The sequence below is a fragment of the Mustela erminea genome, chromosome 15 (assembly GCF_009829155.1).
Source record: "Mustela erminea isolate mMusErm1 chromosome 15, mMusErm1.Pri, whole genome shotgun sequence".
NCBI classification, from domain to species: Eukaryota; Metazoa; Chordata; class Mammalia; order Carnivora; family Mustelidae; genus Mustela; species Mustela erminea.
In genome coordinates, this window is record NC_045628.1 from 77,320,763 (window position 1) to 77,340,752 (window position 19,990).

At 44.4% G+C, this 19,990-nt stretch overlaps 1 protein-coding gene across 1 annotated transcript; it reads left to right on the forward strand.

Moving 5' to 3' along the window:
• The first annotated feature begins 272 nt into the window (after positions 1 to 272).
• Positions 273 to 1,983, forward strand: LOC116574512 (proliferation-associated protein 2G4-like). Its single transcript, XM_032315287.1, is given in 3 exon segments — positions 273 to 561; positions 782 to 1,384; positions 1,387 to 1,983. Coding segments are annotated over 3 exon segments (1,182 nt in total). The 5' UTR covers positions 273 to 302; the 3' UTR covers positions 1,707 to 1,983.
• Positions 1,984 to 19,990: the final 18,007 nt, after the last annotated feature.

Here is a 19,990-nt window from a genome sequence, read left to right on the forward strand (position 1 = left end):
CTCTGAAGGAACTGTGACTGGGACATAATTCTGACGCTTGTTTTTCATAAAATATCTATTTGTGCAGATTGACTTTTTTTTTTTTTTTAAGTTTGTTTATTTATTTTTAAGTGATCTCTCACCCGGTGTAGAGCTCAAACTAACCCGAGATCAAGAGTCATGCTCGGCCCGCCCGCCTGCTCCCCTGCTAGCTCGCGCTTTTGCTCGCGCTCTCCTCGCGGATCGAAGGGGCCAGACTGCGGCTGGAAGAGGCGGCGGCTCAGGGCGAACGAGGTTGCAGTGGTGGTGGTGGTGGTGGGAAGATGTCGGGCGAGGACGAACAGCAGGAGCAAACTATTGCCGAGGACCTGGTCGTGACCAAGTATAAGATGGGGGGCGACATCGCCAACCGGGTACTTCGGTCTTTGGTGGAAGCATCCTGCTCAGGTGTGTCGGTACTGAGCCTGTGTGAGAAAGGTGATGCCATGATTATGGAAGAGACAGGGACATTTTTCAAGAAAGAAAAAGAAATGAAAAAAGGTATTGCCTTTCCCACCAGCATTTCAGTAAATAACTGTGTATGTCGGGGCGCCTGGGTGGCTCAGTGGGTTAAGCCACTGCCTTCGGCTCAGGTCATGATCTCAGGGTCCTGGGATCGAGTCCCACATCGGGCTCTCTGCTCGGCAGGGAGCCTGCTTCTTCCTCTCTCTCTTTCAGCCTGCCTCTCTGCCTACTTGTGATCTCTGTCTGTCAAATAAATAAATAAAATCTTTAAAAAATAATAATAATAATAACTGTGTATGTCACTTCTCCCCTTTGAAGAGCGACCAGGACTATATTCTCAAGGAAGGTGACTTGGTAAAAATTGACCATGGGGTCCATGTGGATGGCTTCATCGCTAATGTGGCTCACACTTTTGTGGTTGATGTAGCTCAGGGGACCCAAGTAACAGGGCGGAAAGCAGATGTCATTAAGGCAGCTCACCTTTGTGCTGAAGCTGCCCTGCGCCTGGTCAAACCTGGAAACCAGAACACACAAGTGACAGAAGCCTGGAACAAGGTTGCCCACTCGTTTAATTGCACACCAATAGAAGGTATGTTGTCTCATCAGTTGAAGCAGCATGTCATCGATGGAGAGAAAACAATTATCAAGAATCCCACAGACCAGCAGAAGAAGGACCATGAAAAAGCTGAATTTGAGGTACATGAAGTATATGCTGTGGATGTTCTTGTCAGCTCAGGAGAGGGCAAGGCCAAGGATGCGGGACAGAGAACCACCATTTACAAACAAGACCCTTCTAAACAGTATGGCCTGAAAATGAAAACTTCACGTGCCTTCTTCAGTGAGGTTGAAAGGTGTTTTGAGGCCATGCCATTTACTTTAAGAGCATTTGAAGACGAGAAGAAGGCCGGATGGGTGTGGTGGAGGGCGCCAAACATGAACTGCCGCAGCCATTTAATGTTCTCTATGATAAGGAGAGTGAATCTGTTGCCCAGTTTATATTTACAGTCCTGCTCATGCCCAATGGCCCCATGCGGATAACCAGTGGTCCCTTTGAACATGACCTCTACAAGTCTGAGATGGAGGTCCAAGATGCAGAGCTAAAGGCCTTCCTCCAGAGTTCTGCAAGTCAGAAAACCCAGAAAAAGCAAAAAAAGAAGGCCTCCAAGACTGCAGAGAATGCCTCCAGTGGGGAAACATTAGAAGAGAATGAAGCTGGGGACTGAGGTAGGTCCCATCTCCCCAGCTTGCTGCTCCTGCCTCATCCCCCTCCCACCACACCCCAGGCTCTGTAAAGTGCAGTTCGTCTTCTCCACCCAGGACCGCCAACAGAGCAGGGTCTCCATGCCCCCTTCCCTGTCCCCACCCCAACCCCTTCCAACAACAACCAGCTCCAACTGACTCTGGTCTTGGGAGGCCAGGCTTCCCAACCACTGAAGACTACTTTAAATAGAAAAGAGAAATTGAATAATAAAATCAGGAGTCAAAAAAAAAAAAAAAAAAGAGTCACATGCTCTTCCAAATGAGCCCGCCAGGCGCCCCTGCACAGGCTGACTTTAAAGTGTATTGAAGTTGGGACACCTGGGTGGCTCAGTTGGTTAAGCAGCTGCCTTCGGCTCAGGTCATGATCCCAGCATCCTGGGATCGAGTCCCACGTCGGGCTCCTTGCTCAGCAGGGAGCCTGCTTCTCCCTCTGCCTCTGCCTGCTACTCCGTCTGCCTGTGCTTACTCTCTCCCCACCTCTCTCTCTGATAAATAAATAAAATCTTAAAAACAAATAAAAAGTGTATTGAAGTATACTATGGTAGAAGCATGTACTAAGGGAAATAAAGTAGAACATAGCCAGCTTGGCTAGGATTATACATGGCTAAAATTAAAAAGCAAAGTAAGCCAACCAGACATTGTCATCAGAAATAACAATATTATGGAGTACTAAAAGTGAAGTGGTGTGCCCAAGATGCTTTTTCCTCATTGTCTCATTTCAAAAATAAGTAAGACACAAGCCTAAATATTAAGTATTGTATTATCTGCAAAGTGAGTGCATACCGTAAAAATGGGAGAAATGAGGTTACCACATAATAAAAATGTAAGAATTCTGCTGCAAGACACATACACAGTTTATACCTATTCTATTCAAACTCATTGAAATGTCCGGTGTTGTAACACACTTCCAAGAATCAAGATAACATACAACTGTAATAATACCCACAAAGATAGGCGCATCTGAATTTTCTTGTATTCACTTCCACTCCTGCTGCTTAAGGGAAATCTGCTGTTGCATTCTTTGTTTCTAAAAATGCATCACAATGTCAACTGATGAGTCATGAGTCACACTCCAAAGTCTTATGTACCAAAGAAAGCAGGGAACAAAAATCCTAGACATCAATTGTAAAGATGTTTAATCAGCTAAGTTACAAATGACGAGTTCTTTATAAGGTGACACAGATGATAGATTTTGGAAGAGATATGAGAAACTTGGCAATAAAGCTGCAAATTCTGTAAGGATTGATAAAATCATTTGCGCTTGTTCCCTCCTAATAACTGGTAGGGTTTGTTTTTGTTGACTCAGAATATACGAATAGTAATTTCTGCTGAGATACTGACAGGTACAAACTCAACAAACTCTCAGCTTCATGAAAAAAGACATTATCTGAGAAATGACTTGCCCGATGCCTTGCTTCTCCTCTAAATTCCTTCCTACTTTTGCTGTTTAGCAATTTCACTGAGGACGAAACCTCCAGGAAAGGATAAGGCAAAGGGCAGGAACCAGAGATGCCACTATTTGTTTCTCTGTGGCAGCATTAACTAAAAGTTTTCCTGGTGAGGAAGACAAACTCATGGCTGAAAGGAAATGTGAAGACCAGCTGTAGATTTCAGTCACCAGTGTAACAGACTATTAAGATCTGACCTTATCATCTTGTTTTCTTCCAGGCATGTCATTATCCTTTACATTAATCTGCTTACCTGTTCATTGTTTCTCTCTCTTCCCAGCCCCCACAGCATGTAAACTCCTTAGGAACAGGGATCCCCCCTGTCTTGTTCTTTGCTATATTGTTGCCATCCGGAACAGCGCCTGGCACATAACAGGCATTCAATAAATAGCCAGTGTTGGGGGGAGGCCCAATACATAATCATTACTTAACTATCTCAGGCCCGGCACAATCACAAATAGGCTATTATTTTTCACTAGAGACTACTCTTTACCTATAATGTAAAATAATAATTACACTAACACCTTGCCATGAGATTCTATGCCCAAGTTTTACTATTTAAATATCATATTTGTATCAAAATATAGTAATTATGATAAAATGATTACCTGATTCATCTCAATTTCTGAGAACAAGAACTTCTATGATTCACTTTCATATCTCAAATATCTAGAATGGTACACAAGTACAGAGCAGATATTCAAATATTTGAATAAATGATTTTAAAAGAATTTTAACTGATGGCATTATTAGCCATTTTCTATTTTCTTTGCATAATTTAGTATTTCCTAAATTTTCTACACCTAGCATTCCTATAATCAAAAAAAAAATAGTGTTAGAAGAAAAAAGGAAACTAATGTACTCTTATACTCCAGTGGTCTTGATAATGTATGCAACAAGGCAAATCAAACAGATAGACCATTTGCTTCCTAGGAGTTATCAGATAGAAAAATATTCTTTAAAAAAAGAAATATTACTATTTTAAAAATGAATTAGAAATATTATTTTGAAGAACATTAAGCTTTATCTTCCAGAAAGATTTCCTTTCATAAACCCTAGTATACTTCAAGAGTAATTTCTTTGTTTTTTTTATTAACAGAATTATTTTCTTTTGGTTCAAATAGCCAAAAGAGTAATTTTTTTTATGGAGACATAGGGAATGGTGTACTATGAATAAACATTTTAAGAACTACCTAATAATCTACTTTGCTTTCTCCAGGACTAAGTTTGATTTATTATGCCTCTGGTGAACCCAAACTATACATAGAGAAAATTCAGTCACGCTGTCACATTTAGAAAGACTAAAATCAGGGGTGCCTGGCTAGGTAAGGTGTTAAGTGTCTGTCTTGAGCTCAGGTCATGATCCTAGAGTCCTGGGATTAAGCCCTGCATTGAGCCCATCAGGCCCTCTGCTCAGTGGGAAGCCTCCTTCTCCCTCTCCCACTCCCCCTGCTTCTGTTCCATCTCTTGCTGTGTTTCTCTCTGTCAAATAAATAAATAAAAATCTTAAAAAAAGAGAGAGAGAGAAAGACTAAAACCATACCAAACAACTTCATAACACAAAACCCTTTACAATTAAAAAAACTAACACAATATACATTAGTTGAAAGTTAATTTTGATGTTTAATAGATTTTATCATCCTTCTGTATCCTACAAAATGGATTTACTAAAATCTTTAGTTCTTTCTGTAAATAGCTACCATACTATTTAAAAAATCCAGACTCAGAATAAATCTTGAAGCCTTTCTTAATGTTATTATATGTCTTTCTTTTTTTTTTAAAAAAGATTTTATTTATTTATTTGACAGAGAGAGAGATCACAAGTAGGCGGAGAGTCAGGCAGAGAGAGAGAGAGAGAGAGAGAAGCAGGCTCCCACTGAGCAAAGAGCCCGATGCGGGGCTCGATCCCAGGACACTGAGATCATGACCTGAGCCGAAGGCAGCGGCTTAATCCACTGAGCCACCCAGGCGCCCCTATTATATGTCTTTCAAAGGTAGAAAAATCATTCAAATGTGTTGACAGATGTACTCAATATACCAGGAAAAAGAAAAGGTCAAAACCTAGAAAAATTATTTTTAATTTTTTAACAAACTCTGAAATTAGTCTGTTCAAGTCTCAATTAATGTATCTCATCTATAATGAATGCACAAAGCCTAAAATTAGAGAAATTAATGAGGTTAATAAATATTTCATATGAGATCTAATTGCTATAGATACTTTTGAATTCTTATTAAATGGTTCTGACCGAACAGATTTAAAAGGTATGCTCAGCAGCTGACCACATGCATTACCTATCTGTAATAAAGAGGCACAGAATGCAATCACCTGCACTCTGATACTTGGCTTCTTCCCAATCATTTTGTGTTTTAGCTTCAGCTAGCCCTAGACTACTGATTGTTTCCATATCAGTGTCTCACAACTATAAGAAACAAAAGAACAGAGAAACTCACACTAGACTGTATTAGTAAGTACCATTTGAGAACTGTGTCCTAGCTAATTACTGCCATCAGTCCCCCTAAATTAAAACTTTCATATATTTCAGAACTTTTCCTCTTATTTCCAAAAGCAAAGTCTCAGAAATATGTTCAAAATATTTTGTTTGGGCCCTTGTCTTATACCATATTCAAACACTGACTTAGGTAGATTAAAGAACTGAAACTGTAAAACTTCTAGAAGGAAATAAGGGGTAAGTTCATGACAACCAGCAGGTGCCCAGTCCAAGTGACAGCAGCCGGGAGCCTGTATCCTGCCTGTGATGCCTTCCCTGACCACCTGTCTCAGCCCCCTTCCCCCGCATGGCCTCCGTCCACCTGGCTCTTTGTTCCTTCCTAGCATGCATCACCACTGAAAAGTGAAAAAGTAAATGATTTCCTCCTTTGATTGTTTATGCTTCTACTCTCTAGCAGGTAAGCTAAGAGATGGCTGGAGACTCTGTCTTGGGAACTGAGGGATTCTCAACTCCTAGCACAGTGCCTGGCACATAAGCAGATGCTAACGAAATCTTTGTGGGGTGAAAGGAAAAACTAAAGCATCAGAATTTTGGGTATTTTGTCTGCCTAATATCCATTTAAGTATTAAAGATGACGAGTGAAGAGCCACCCCCCTCTCCTGAGTGTCTACTCCATTTGGGGAGAAAGGCAGGGGCCACCATTGGCAATGACACATGGAGTCGTGAGGTCCCTGTCACGGAAGCATTCAAGCAGAGGCTAGACGACCATGGCAGAGCAACGATTCCTGCATCAGAAAGACATGGATAAGGACTTCACAAAGGTTCAAGATTTGGGGTCAGTGGGGGAGGAGAATACCTAGGGTACGGGGACCTGCATGACACAAGGTCATCACATCCTTTGGAATGCCTCCCAGGTGAGCAGAGACGAGCACTACTTTTCTTCAAACATCCACGAACTCTCCACAGGGTGAGTTTTGCTGCCGTGAGCACCCACAGTCCACACGGCGCTCGTCTTCGTCAGCACAGGCTCGGACCCCAGGAGCAGGGGGAGAGCCCGTGCCGGCCAGAGGGAAGGCCATAGCCAGAGGCTTGCTTCCACCATCGAGGAGGGAAAGGGGCACAGAAGGGAGGGGGCAGCTCTGCAAAAGCGCTCTGGGGTGTCGCTTCCCTGGGAGGGTCTCGGGCATGAGTATGGGACTCAACACTTCCTGGGACCTTGGACATTCTTGCAGAGCTATGGGTGAGACAAGACTTCCTAATAAACTCTTGGTGCCGTAAGGATGTCCTTTATTTATCTAGTTATCTATCTATTTATTTATTTATTTTTATTTTTTAATGTTTTAATTTTTAATTTATAATCTTTTATATTATTTATTTTTAGGAATATTTTTATTTAATTATTTGACAGAGATCACATGTAGGCAGAGAGAGAGAGATGAGGAAGTAGGCTCCCTGCTTAACAGGGAGCCCGATGCGGGGCTCAATCCCAAGACCCTATGATCATGACCTGAGGTGAAGACAGACGCTTAAGGACTGAGCCACTCAGGCACTGCTTTAGTTCATTTTTGTGCTCTATCTGTAATGAACTAGAGGAGCTTCTCGATCTTTATCATTCTGAATCTTCCTAGCCTGAAACAAACCTCAAATTTCAATTCTTCCTTTATTTCTCCCTCAAGAATTTTTAAATCTTCTTCAGCAAATCCTGAAATTTACTACAACTGGTTAATTTCTAAGCAATTTCAAAGCTTCTGTGAATGGAATTTCCTCCTTCACTATGTTTTCTGTTTAGCCTTCATGCATTAGAAGGTGTTGGGTCTTGTGGATTCATGTTCTAACACATTGTTTTGGTGAGCCCATCGATTATCCCCAAGAATACTCTGTTTGGGGAGGGAGATGGGAAGAGCTTGGGTGCTGGATCCGATGGGCCACGCTGCAGGTTCATCATCTCTCATGACCTGTGTGGGACACGTTGGGCAAGAAGCCATCTTCCTGGAGCCACAAAGTCTTTGCCAGTGATGATGATAAGGGGTAAGAACCCCAGAGAGGATTTGTGCTGAAACTCCAGAGCTTCTTTCTTTCTTAGAAGTCATATGATCAATTGAGTGTATGCTCAAAAGAATTGAAAGCAGAGACACAAAGAAATATCTATAGACCCACTTCACAGAAACCTTACTTACAATAGCCAAGAGGTGAAGACAACCCAAGTGTCCACAGATGAATGGGCGAGCAAATGTGGTCTATCCATACAACAGAATATTGTTCAGCCTTAAAAAGGAGCAAAGTTCTGACATGTTCTACAACATGGATGAAAGTTGAGGACATCACACTAAGGGAAATAAGCCAATCACCCGAAGAGAAATACTAGATGATTCCACTTACATGAGGTACCTACAGTAGTCAGATTCATAAAGACAAAAAGCAGAATGGTGGTGGCCAGGGGTTGGGGCTAGAGGGGGGTACGAGGAGGTATTGTTTAGTGGGGACATAGTTTCAGTTTGGCAAGATGAAAAGTTCTGGATGGTGTTGATGGTTGCACAACCATGTGAATATATTCACCACCGGCGGAAATGTTGCACTTAAAAATGGCCAAGATGGTAAATTCTGTGTATATTGTTATCACAATTTAGAAAAGAATATTTTAAAAATAGACAAGATGGCCATCTGGATGTCTTCTTTGCAGAAATGTCTGTTCATGTCCTCTGCCCATTTCTTGATTGGATTATTTGTTCTTTGGGTGTTGAGTTTGCGAAGTTCTTTATAGATTCTGGACACTAGTCCTTTATCTGATATGTCATTTGCAAATATCTTCTCCCATTCTGTCAGTTGTCTTTTGATTTTGTTAACTGTTTCCTTTGCTGTGCAAAAGCTTTTGATCTTGATGAAATCCCAATAGTTCATTTTTGCCCTTGCTTCCCTTGCCTTTGGCGTTGTTCCTAGGAAGATATTGCTGCGGCTGAGGTCGAAGAGGTTGCTGCCTGATGGCCAACAGACACATGAAAAAGTGCTCCATATCACTCGGCATCAGGGAAATACAAATCAAAACCACAATGAGATATCACCTCACACCAGTCAGAATGGCTAAAATCAACAAGTCAGGAAATGACAGATGCTGGCGAGGATGCGGAGAAAGGGGAACTCTCCTACACTGTTGGTGGGAATGCAAGCTGGTGCAGCCACTCTGGAAAACATCATGGAGGTTCCTCAAAATGTTGAAAATAGAACTGCCCTATGACCCAGCAATTGCACTATTGGGTATTTACCCTAAAGATACAAACGTAGTGATCCAAAGGGGCACGTGCACCCGAATGTTTATAGCAGCAATGTCCACAATAGCCAAACTATGGAAAGAACCTAGATGTCCATCAACAGATGAATGGATCAAGAAGATGTGGTATATATACACAATGGAATACTATGCAGCCATCAAAAGAAATGAAATCTTGCCATTTGCGACAACATGGATGGAACTAGAGCGTATCATGCTTAGCTAAATAAGTCAAGCAGAGAAAGACAACTATCATATGATCTCCCTGATATCCCTGATATGAGGAAGTGGTGATGCAACATGGGGGCTTAAGTGGGTAGGAGAAGAATAAATGAAACAAGATGGGATTGGGAGGGAGACAAACCATAAGTGACTCTTAATCTCACAAAACAAACTGAGGGTTGCTGGGGGGAGGGGGTTTGGGAGAAGGGGGTGGGATTATGGACACTGGGGAGGGTATGTGCTTTGGTGAGTGCTGTGAAGTGTGTAAACCTGGTGATTCACAGACCTGTACCCCTGGGGATAAAAACATACGTTTATAAAAAATAAAAAAAAAAAAAAAATAGACAAGGTGGAGTTGGCATTCTGGAAACACATCCTAAGTGGATGGGAATTATCAGTGCAAGTGATACCTATGCTATGCTAACATGTGCTATATTAGAGGGGAAATCAATCCTTCTACAGTCTCCACGGGTGGGGATGGGGGTCATGGTGGGAGGAGAGGTGGCAATGCCAGGAGGAAGAAGGAAGGCCAGGCTGCAAGTGTGGAATGAGCTTATCTGTAACATTAATAATGACAAAATGGACAGGGAGCAGTTAGTGAGTCTTCGTGCTAAAGCATTTTGTAATCATTATTTTATTTGTATTTGTATATTATTTGTATATTCATTTGTATTTGTAGCAACCCATGAGGTAGGAATTATTCCAATTTTCCCACCATGAAAACTGAATTTTTGGGAGGTCAGGGAAGCGACAAGGAGCAGTATGTTTTGCCATTTCTGCAATTAGACTTTTTCGCTTTGCAGGGGAACTGAGGTTGTTACTTCTGGGTGATTTCTTGTATCTTTCCAATCAGGAGAGAATGGGTTACTCTGTTCCAGGTTCGGTTGGACGGATCCCACTGAAGAAGGCTGGGGGACCTGGCTTGGTCACCTGTCCTTTCCTAAAGCGATGACTACAGTCAGTGGTGGGGGAGCAAGCGATTGATTGATTGGTTCAGTGAGAGAGGAAACCCTTAAATCAAACACATACACTGTTGTTTTGTTCCTGATTTTAAGGAAGATGCGTCTGGTCTATCACCATTAAAAAGCACTGGGCACAAAAGAAAAAAAAAAAACAGATAAACTGAACTACATCATGATTAGAAACTTCTGTGCCTTGTTATTAAAAAAGAAAAAAGACAACCTGTAGACTAGAAGACAGATATTTGCAAATTATACACCTGACAAGAAACTTATATCCGGAATATATAAAGAACTCTCACAACACAACACTAAAAAGACACATAACCTAATTTAAAAATGGGTGAAGGATATGTATACGCATTTTTCTGGAAAGGATATACAAATGGCCAATAAACACGTGAAAAGGTGCCCAACGTCCCTAGTCATTAGAGTAATGTGGATCAAAACTACAACGAGAGCATGTCCCACTAGAATGCCTATAACCAAAGAGACAGACAATAAGAAATGTTGGCCAAGATGGGAGAAATTGGAACCGTCCTACGTTGCTTGTGGGAATGCAAAATGGTGCCACTGTTTTGAAAAACAGTTAGACAGTTCCTCTAAAAGTTAAACATGGAGTTACCATAGACCCAACAATTTCATTCCTATGTATTCATCCAGAAGAACTGAATACACGTGTCTACCCAAAAATCTGTACATGAAGATTCATAGCAGGGTTCTTCGTCATAGCCAAAGGGGAAACCATCTACATGCACATCAGCTGATGAATGGACAAACGAAGCGTGGGACATCCGTACGATGGAATATCACTCAGCTATAAGAAGGAACGATACATGCTGCATGGAGATGAACCTTGAAAATATTATATTAAGTGCAAGGAGCCAGTCATATGAGACTCCCCATTGTATGATTCTATTTATACAGAGTGTCCAGGATCGACAAGTCCACACAGAAAAAAATAACTTAGCTGTTATCTAGGGAAGGAGAACTGAGGATTGATTGTTAACAGGTACGGGGGTTCTTTTTTGGGGGATGGAATGTTCTGGAATTAGAGAGTGCTGATGGTCGCACAACTCTGTGAACACACTAGAGTTTAAAAGAACTTCTAAGATTTGTGAATTTTCCCAACTTAAAGAATTTAGAAAACTAATTGAATTTCTATGCATTGGCTGTCAACTAAACAAGAAAATATAATATTGGGTGGCTCAGTTGGTTGAGCAATGACCTTCAGCTCAGGTCATGATCCTGGAGTCCTGGAATAGAGTCCTGCATTGGGCTCCCTGCTCAGCAGGGGTCTGCTTCTCCCTCTGCCCCTCTCCATGCTCCTCCCCCTGCTCATGCTCTCTCTCTCTCATTCTCTCTCTCTCTCAAGTAAATAAATAAAATCTTTAAAAATCTGTATATTATTTACAAATATCAGCAAAAACATCAAATACGTAGGAATAAATCTAATAAAAACAAATTTTTTCTCTTTAGAGAAAACATTAAAAGGCATTGACACATTTATTTTATTTATTCATTTCAGCAATTTTTTTAGGTTTATTTATTGTATCTAGAAAGAGTATGTGCAAGTGGGGGGAGGGGCAGAGGGGGAGAGCAGCAGACTCCCCTCTGAGCAGGGTGCCTGTCTTGGGTCTCCATCTCATGACCCTGGAATCACGACCTGAGCCGAAACCAGGAGTCGGACATTTAACCAGCTGAGTCACCCAGGCACCCCTCATATTAACAATGTTTCTGAAAAGATTTTATTTATTTATTTGACCGAGAAACATAGTGAGAGAGGGAACACAAGCAGGGGAAGTGGGAGAGAGAGAAGCAGGCTTCCCGCCGAGCAGGGAGTCCATGTGGGGCCCGATCCCAGGACCCTTGGATCATGACCTGAGCCGAAGGCAGATGCTGAACTACCGAGCCACCCAGGTGCCCCCATATTAGTGACTTTTAATGAAACTTGAGGATTACTTTATTCATGCATCTTCTCCATCTTTTCTTTCTTATATTTGCTCTTTTCATTTCCTCTTGACGAGATTTGACTTCATGTTCAAGGATCTTTGGGGGGATCTCTGTCCGGTATTAGTCTAGTGTTAACACCCTTGCGAGGGTGCACGCTGCACAGACGATGTGCCATTAGCCTTCTCCTGTTGCACCTGCTCCGTGTAGACGACGGAGCTCTTTCAAGCCTGGACTATGTTACCAATTTGCTGACTTTTGTGCTGTCCTGCAAGAACTAGAATGACATCATCCTTTCAGATGGGCATGGATTGAACACTGCGCTTCTGTTTCAGATGTTTGGGCAGAGGAGAGACATAATCTCCTGCAAATGTGGGAAGGGGCATTAAAATGCCCTTTATGGTTCTTACACTAGTCAGAAGTCACAAAGGATTTGAACTTCATTTTGGCCACTTGGTGCTTTAGCAGTGGTTGCAAAATGGAAGACGTATTTTAAAAGACCAAAATCCATGCAGAGAACGTGAAGTTCATGGATAACAGATATGGACATTGTGAATGCGATATCATGCAGAAGTCCATTCCTCTGAAGAATCCCTGCGCAGCTGCAAGCCGAATCCCAGCGGGCTTCTTTGAAGGACTTAGGAAGTTGAATCTAAAATCCTACGTAAGGGTAAAGAACCAAGGACAGACTAAGAATTCTTGAAAATAAGCGGAGGGACTTTCATATTAAATCGAAGGTCTCATTATGTAGCTATTACTACAAGTGAAAAATGAAACTGGGTCTCCACCTGACATGAGGCGCAAAGTTCAATCCTAATGGAAGAAAGGCTGTAACATAAAAGACAAAACCTATATATTGGAGCTCATCCTCGTGGCATAGGCACAAGGAAGAACTTCTTAAACAAGCTCCCCAAAGTACTAATTATAAATGAAAAATGCAACTCCTTTAAAATTAAGGACTCCATTCACCAAAAGACAACATAAAGGGAATTAAGACAATATACACGAAACGCATGGTGGTATCCTGCCGAGATTGGCTCCTGAAGCAGCAAAAAGACATTGCTGAGAAAACTGGTGGAATCCCAAGGAATTCTAGGGTTTAATTAATACTAGCAAATACCAATGTTGGTTTCTTTGTTGTGCCCTTGGTGATATCAGATGTAAGCATTAGGGAAAACCAAGTGAAGAGTGGATGGTAAATCCCTGTACTATCTTTGCAACTTTGTAATTTGATATTATTCCAAAATAGAGAATTTATTCATAAGCTGAGAATTGCTTTTAAAATATTTATAATAAAAAAAGATTAATTTTAGAGAACAATAAAAGATCAATAAGAAATAATCATATCACCCAACAATAAAATGGGTGAAAGTCATGAACAAACATCGTTCAGAGGAGAAGTGGCAAATAAGAATGGTACGGCCACTCAGCAAACAATGTAGAGATTCAGCAAGTTTTTTGTTAGGTTCATGCTCCAAGGTCACTCTTGCTCTTGCACCAAAATGCCAAGGGGAATCTAGGAGAATGTTCACAGCAGCACTGTTTGGAATAGACAAAAACAAGTAACAACTGAATTGTGTCCATCACAGGGGAATGGATAAGTAAATCAAGATGCGATCACCCAATGGAATATTATGCAGCAGTGAAAACGGTATCTATCCACCACATGCAAAAGGAAAGATGAATCTTAGAAGAAATATTGAATCAAAAAAGTCTCAGAAAAGCCAACATAGAGTACTATATTTTATGAAGTTCAAATGATTCAATATTAGACTTCCTGTTATAAAACTAAATAAAAAACAAGGAGCTGATACCAAGAAAATTTAGGAGCCTGGTCTCCCCAGGGTTATGGATGGGACAAGGGGTTGGAGTCAGGGAGGGACCCTCTTGTTCTTGGGCCTTGGTGACACTGGTGACCATCTTGGTGACCTTGATGACATTCTTGTTCTTAGGCCCAGTGGTGGGTTCACGGTGTTTGTTTTATTATGATGCCTCAATCTTATATGTGTTATTTTATATCTGTTAAATGTTACAGAATCTTTAAAAATTGGGAGATAAGTTGTTTTTTTTTTTTTTAAGTGAGGGGCAGAACAGGTGTGTTTCCAAAATCTACAGGAACTTTTTTTTTTTTTAACTCTAATCTTTTGAGAGGAAAATTGAATCCTTTAAGGTTTTCAAGAGACAATGGAAGCATCCACATGCTTTCTCAGCTGGAATTTATGCCAAAAATGGGGCAAGGCCTGCTGATCTTAGTTTGTCTAGATCTGAACCACTGGTTCAGATTGGTTTGTGGGTGGATTACACATGCTGCCCGGCCCCACAGCAGACCTCCACCTCCAATGTTTGGTCTGTGCCGCCCTGCTGGGGCTCTGGGCCTTCCCGACAAATGGGCCATCCCTTCACCTACCTGCCTCTGAGGGCTTTCCCTTGGCCCTGGAATAAAGCTCAATCCAGCTTTGGGCAAGGGTTCCCTTCTGTGGTCAAGCCCTCTACAGCCCCAGGATGGGGTAGCCACACCCCCTCAGTTCTCCCTGAGACTCTGCCTGAAATCCCTTTGTCCCTGGAATGTGCCCAAGCCCTCTCCTCCCTGGGCTTTTCCACACTGTCTCCGGACTGTCTCCTGCCATTTGTTTTATGCCACTGTGTCCTACTGTCTTACACGGTCTCCTCAAAGAAGGGTTCTGTGAACACTGGACCCTGTTAACCCATGGCAGCATGCACCCGTGGGCTCCTCATGCCCCTGCCAGTCCCAGGGAGAAAATACCAGTCTTGTTCACGGTGGGGACCCCAGCAGTGGATGATCAGTGTGTGCTGGATTAATTGCATTTATCGTTAGCATTCCATCCAGAATACAGAGGAGAAAGCAATCACGGTGTGTGGAGGGCGGGGGTGGAGGGCTTCCGGGAGGAAATGGTGTGGGATGTGGGGACCTGTCTGTGACTTGCATCAGCTCCCAGTTACCAAGCTTGGCCGTGCTGCAGGCTGTCCTCCGTGGGTGGGCTGTATCCCCCTGCGGTGACAGTGGAGCTGGGGAGCAATGAGTTTTCTCTCCAGCCCCACTTCACTAGCTCCCTCTCTGGGATGCTGGAAGGTGGGAGCTGTCCTCTGCCACACATGCTCCATCTTTTCCTGGTTCTAGCACAAAGTCTCCAAGTCCCAGGGGGTCTTCCAGTCAGGAAGAAGCTCTGTGTCGATCTGGAAGGCCCCTTGTCCACCTTGGGTTCCAGCAATGCTCTGTCATACCCGACCCAGAGAGAGACTTTCCCTTCTCAGCCCTCTCAGGCCTGGTGTGTCCACAACAGCAAGCTCCAGGGAGTAGAACCCATCTGGTTCAGAACCTTGTGTGCTCAGGAAGGAAAGGGTATACATGCTTAGAAAGCACATGAACTTGAGAGCTCAGCATCTGTGAAAACCAGAGAAAGATCAGTTGTGGCAGGTACTTCAGGTGTGGTCTGCGTGAAATCCAGCAAGTCGTACATCTCTGGTCTGGGCACTTTTGTTTATCAATGTTATGTTTACTGTTTACATTTTTTAAAGGTTAGAAAAACATTATCCTCAATTGTTAATGCCCTTTCTAACTCGAAATATGTTTAAGAGGTTGGATCACGGGTGGGGGTATGGTCTGGCTGAAAGTCATAAGTTCACTGACACCGACGGCTGATGGGCTCCCCGGGTTGAGCCGGTGGCTGGCACCTTCCTCGCTCACTGCCCTGAGACGCACCCCCGCTCGGGGAGGGGCACGCTCTCCGGTCAATGGCAAAAGCAAAAAGGTTTGGCATTTTTCTGTCAGGCCATGGAGCAGAGAAACAAAATGCAAACAGGGACCCAGAAGCCCTTTCCCACATGTCCTCCTCCATGATCTGCTCTTTAAAGTTTTGGAAAACATCCACTGTCAGGAAAATGAGTAAGGAGGTCCCTGCACATGGACTGCCTGTCTGTTCATGCACGCTGGCAACACCAAGATGCACATTGTCTCAGAACTCCCTCTAGTCTTTGGGACCATTTTCCTGCACACCACTGAGCTGAATCACCATGCTTAGGATGCTTTAAAATCAGAGAAGGACAGAGTGTCAGAGATGCGTGGTTCCTCAGAGATCACCTCTCTCCAAGTTCTCAATGGTTTGAGAAACCATCCTGAACCTCGCTATTCATCTCAAGCAGTGTTGAGCTGCAGCCAGGTCCTACTTGCCCCAACCCTCCACTCTGCATTTGGGGACACCCCACCGACAGCCTGCAGTGGGAGTATTTCCCCTTGGGCAGCAGCAGACACTCCCCATCAGGGCTGCTCCTAGCCGTGCCCCCCGCCAGGGTCTGGGTGTCAGCATCCCACTGACAAGTCGAGCTCCATGTGAGAGTCAGAAATCAATTACCCTTGGTGGCACACCCCTGGAATGACTCTCAGAACAAGGTTGTGAGGTAACATCTTGGTTTGCTTTTAAATCAAGGTGTGGCTCAGCACACTGTGCCCACGGAGGGGTGTTCTTTGCCCACTCGAAGGTCGTGTTCTCCCCAGTGTCCCTTTCAGCTAAGTAACAGAAGATGTGCTGGCTCAGAAGGGGAGGCTAATTTGCAGGCTGTCACAAGAGACTCTGTTCACACGTGCTGGCACAGGCTGCAGACTCCCCAGAGCCCCAGGCCAGGGAGGGGAGCCTTGCTGTGCGGAGACAGCAAGGCAGACTCCCCAGGACAACCCGGCATCCCTGGAGCCCTTGTGGGTGTCGCTTGCTGACCTTTGTCAGGAGGCCAAGCCAGTGACCCTCTACCAGGAGGAAATTCCTTTATGCCTTGGGCCACGAAGCGCTTTGGCTCATGGGATTCTTACAAGGGACCTGTCAAGCAGGTGCCCTTACCGGGTAAGGAAACAGAGGCTGAGTGTAGGAGACAGCTGCCGCGGGTCACGTCCAGCTCCAGAGTCCCTTTAACCAGCTCTACCCCGTGTCCAGCCCAGCTGCCGCTTCTGCTCCTGTTCCCTCCTCAGCAGTGGCAATGCTTACCCCATGGGAGCAAGCCCAGTGCAGGGAAAGGAGGGGGGTAGCCAGCTCTATGGGGAGCGGACAGGGATGCGAATGACCAGAATGGTGGCTGTCCCTCTGAAAGCCCAGCAATGCTCCCAGGACTCCAGCAGCCAACATAAGGGCTCTGACTGGAGGATAAAAACCCATAAAGGAAGGAAGTGCACTTGGCTCCCTTCCCCTTATTCCTTTCTTTTTTTAATTATCTTAATTGGGATCACCCTTCCCCTAGGCCTCAGCACCCCATTTCTTATCTGTCAGTCTGTGTGGTGGGCGCAGTGAGGACGTGAGGACAATATCAGTTCAGGATCGGGAGACAGGATCCTGGTCCTGACTCTGCCCAGCTCTGGGAAGTCACTCACCTCTAAACTCAAGTTGGCCTCCACCTCCTACTCGGATGCCTCAGTGATCCACAACTCCCCACTCCTTCCTATCCTGCCCGCCCTCCCTCCCTGGGGAGCAGAACTTCCAGCCCAAGGTTCCCTTACTATTAGCCCAGTTCCACTAATACAGGCAACTCCAGCCCAAAAACTGCAGCGGGATCCCACTGCAGGGACCATCAGTACAACACAATGCTCTGTAGCATCGAGCTATTCTCTTGTCCCTAAAACAGTCCCTGGTAACAGTGCTTGGAGCTGACTGCCAGAAGGGCCGCACAACAACATACTCAGTCTTACACATGCTTTTCTCAGTCAATGCTACCCTCCTTCTAGAAAGAATGGGAGTTGGGAGGAGAAGCCTTTGCCTTTACCTTTGTGGATATGACCTTAAGCACAAATGGCACTCCAACACTCTTTCCTCAAATATTCCCCACCAGAAACTCCTCTGCAAGCCCCAAATGCTACCCAAAGATCATAGACCATGAGGCTCGGTCCCTGACAACGTCCACTCAGTCCCAGTGGCACCAGCCACTACCTCAGAGTTGGAAGGGTCCTCAGAGGCCACCTGGTCCAGGTTGCCCATAGTGGAGGACTGCTCCCTACATCCAGCTGGTCTCCACACGAAACTTTCCAGACATCCGGCTACACACCTGGAATTGTGAGGCATTCCCCTCACCCTGAGTCCCAGTCCGCCTCCCTGGGATTGCCGACACGAACACCAGCTCAGCCCTCCAGAGATACGTAGACTATGTCCGCTCTCATCCAGATCACAGCCTTGCAAATTTATGAAGACAGAGGGTGTGTCCCTGGGTTATTCCAGGGTAAACATCTACAGTTTCCTCAATCATACCTCAGGTGACAAGGCTCTCAGAGCTCCCTGCTGGACACGGTCCAGATCCCATAAGACCTAGATGCCATGTGCCTAGAACAAGGGACCACAGGGGCCCCTCCCTCCCTTTCTGTAGACTCTGCTCCAGCGGGGTTCATATAGCTGAAAACTGCACAAGCAGTGAGTGACGCGTGAATTCACGTGAGATCTGGGGCTGTCTAGAATTTCCAACTTGACCCCTACCTTGTCTTTACTCGGTTAATTATTGGAACTGAAATGAGGCCATTTACCTTTTTAAAGCTTATCCTTTTCCTGTCAGCTTATCGGGATCTTTTTCTTTTTTTTTTTTTTTTTTTTTTTTTTTTTTTTTTTTTTTAAAGATTTTATTTATTTATTTCACAGAGAGAGATTACAAGTAGGCAGAGAGGCAGGCAGAGAGAGAGAGGAGGAAGCAGGCTCCCTGCTGAGCAGAGAGCCCGATGCGGGACTCGATCCCAGGACCCTGAGATCATGACCTGAGCCGAAGGCAGCGGCTTAACCCACTGAGCCACCCAGGCGCCCCGGGATCTTTTTCTTGTCCCGATACTCGGTCATCTAACCTCTGAGGTCCCTCACGTAGCTTTGTGCCATTTTGACGTAATAAGTCACATGGGGTTACCCCAAAAACGTTACCCCTCGGGATGTTAGTCTCTTCTCAGTGGACCCTGAAGCCCTGAAAAGTAGTTAATGTCACACCTTAACAGGGTAATGACATTTATTCCACATCTCAGAAAACTTTGGTTTTTTAAGATCACATTTGTCATGGAGATTGGGCTTGGGGGCCATATCATCCCCAGCTCAGACAGGTGGGGAGCCGGGGTGGGGGTAGTTCTTACTAAAGTGTTTGTCCTGAACTAATGTTCATTATGTGGGATGTCCATAATCATCCTTCACTAATTTTTCCAGAATCTTCTACTGGAGTTCTAGGTGTAATGTTTTATGCCACTCACTCTCTAGTGTATCATGGGTGAATGAAATAGTGATTGTGAACAGATGCATACGTCACGCCACCAGCAGACACAATTGTGCCTTCCACGGTGGAATTCCTGAGGGAGGAGAGGCTGAGAAGTCTCTGATGCGTCTTTCTTAGCATTACTTAAACTCTTTGCATCTTTCTCCTTCTTAGTTTTCTTTTAACCACCAGTGCCTTGACTAACCGAATTTTGGAATTTCTCCCAATGCCGACACCTTATAAAGATGCGGTCTGTGCCCATTCCCCTCCTCCCCTACCCCCAGAAGCAGGCAGTTTGAATTTGGTGGGGAAGGAGTCAAAACTAAATGTCCTGAGCTGAAGTGTCCCTCCAGGCCCTTCCCAGCTGTACAAGACCGGGCACGGAGGTAAGAGCAGGGGTGGGAAGTGGCAGCTAATGGGGGAAGGAGGGAGACACCCTCCCCGGAGACTGCTTCTCCCTCCGGGTGTCTTCAACAGGGAGGGGCCGCCTGGCCAGTGGGGGAGGTCCGCTGGGCAAGATACTTTGCTGAATTCTACATCCATGAAATGGGAAAGACAATACTCGCTTTGCAGGGTTTGTTTGCTCTGGGCCGGTAGGCCAGACCCCACTTTTTTCCCTCCCCGCTTCCAGCTTAGTGTCCATAAGGGACACGCAAGCAGGTCGCCCGAATGTGTTTCTTTGTCAAACAAGGAGATCTCTGGCAGTACTCAGTACCGGGTGCTAGCTGATTTACCTGAATT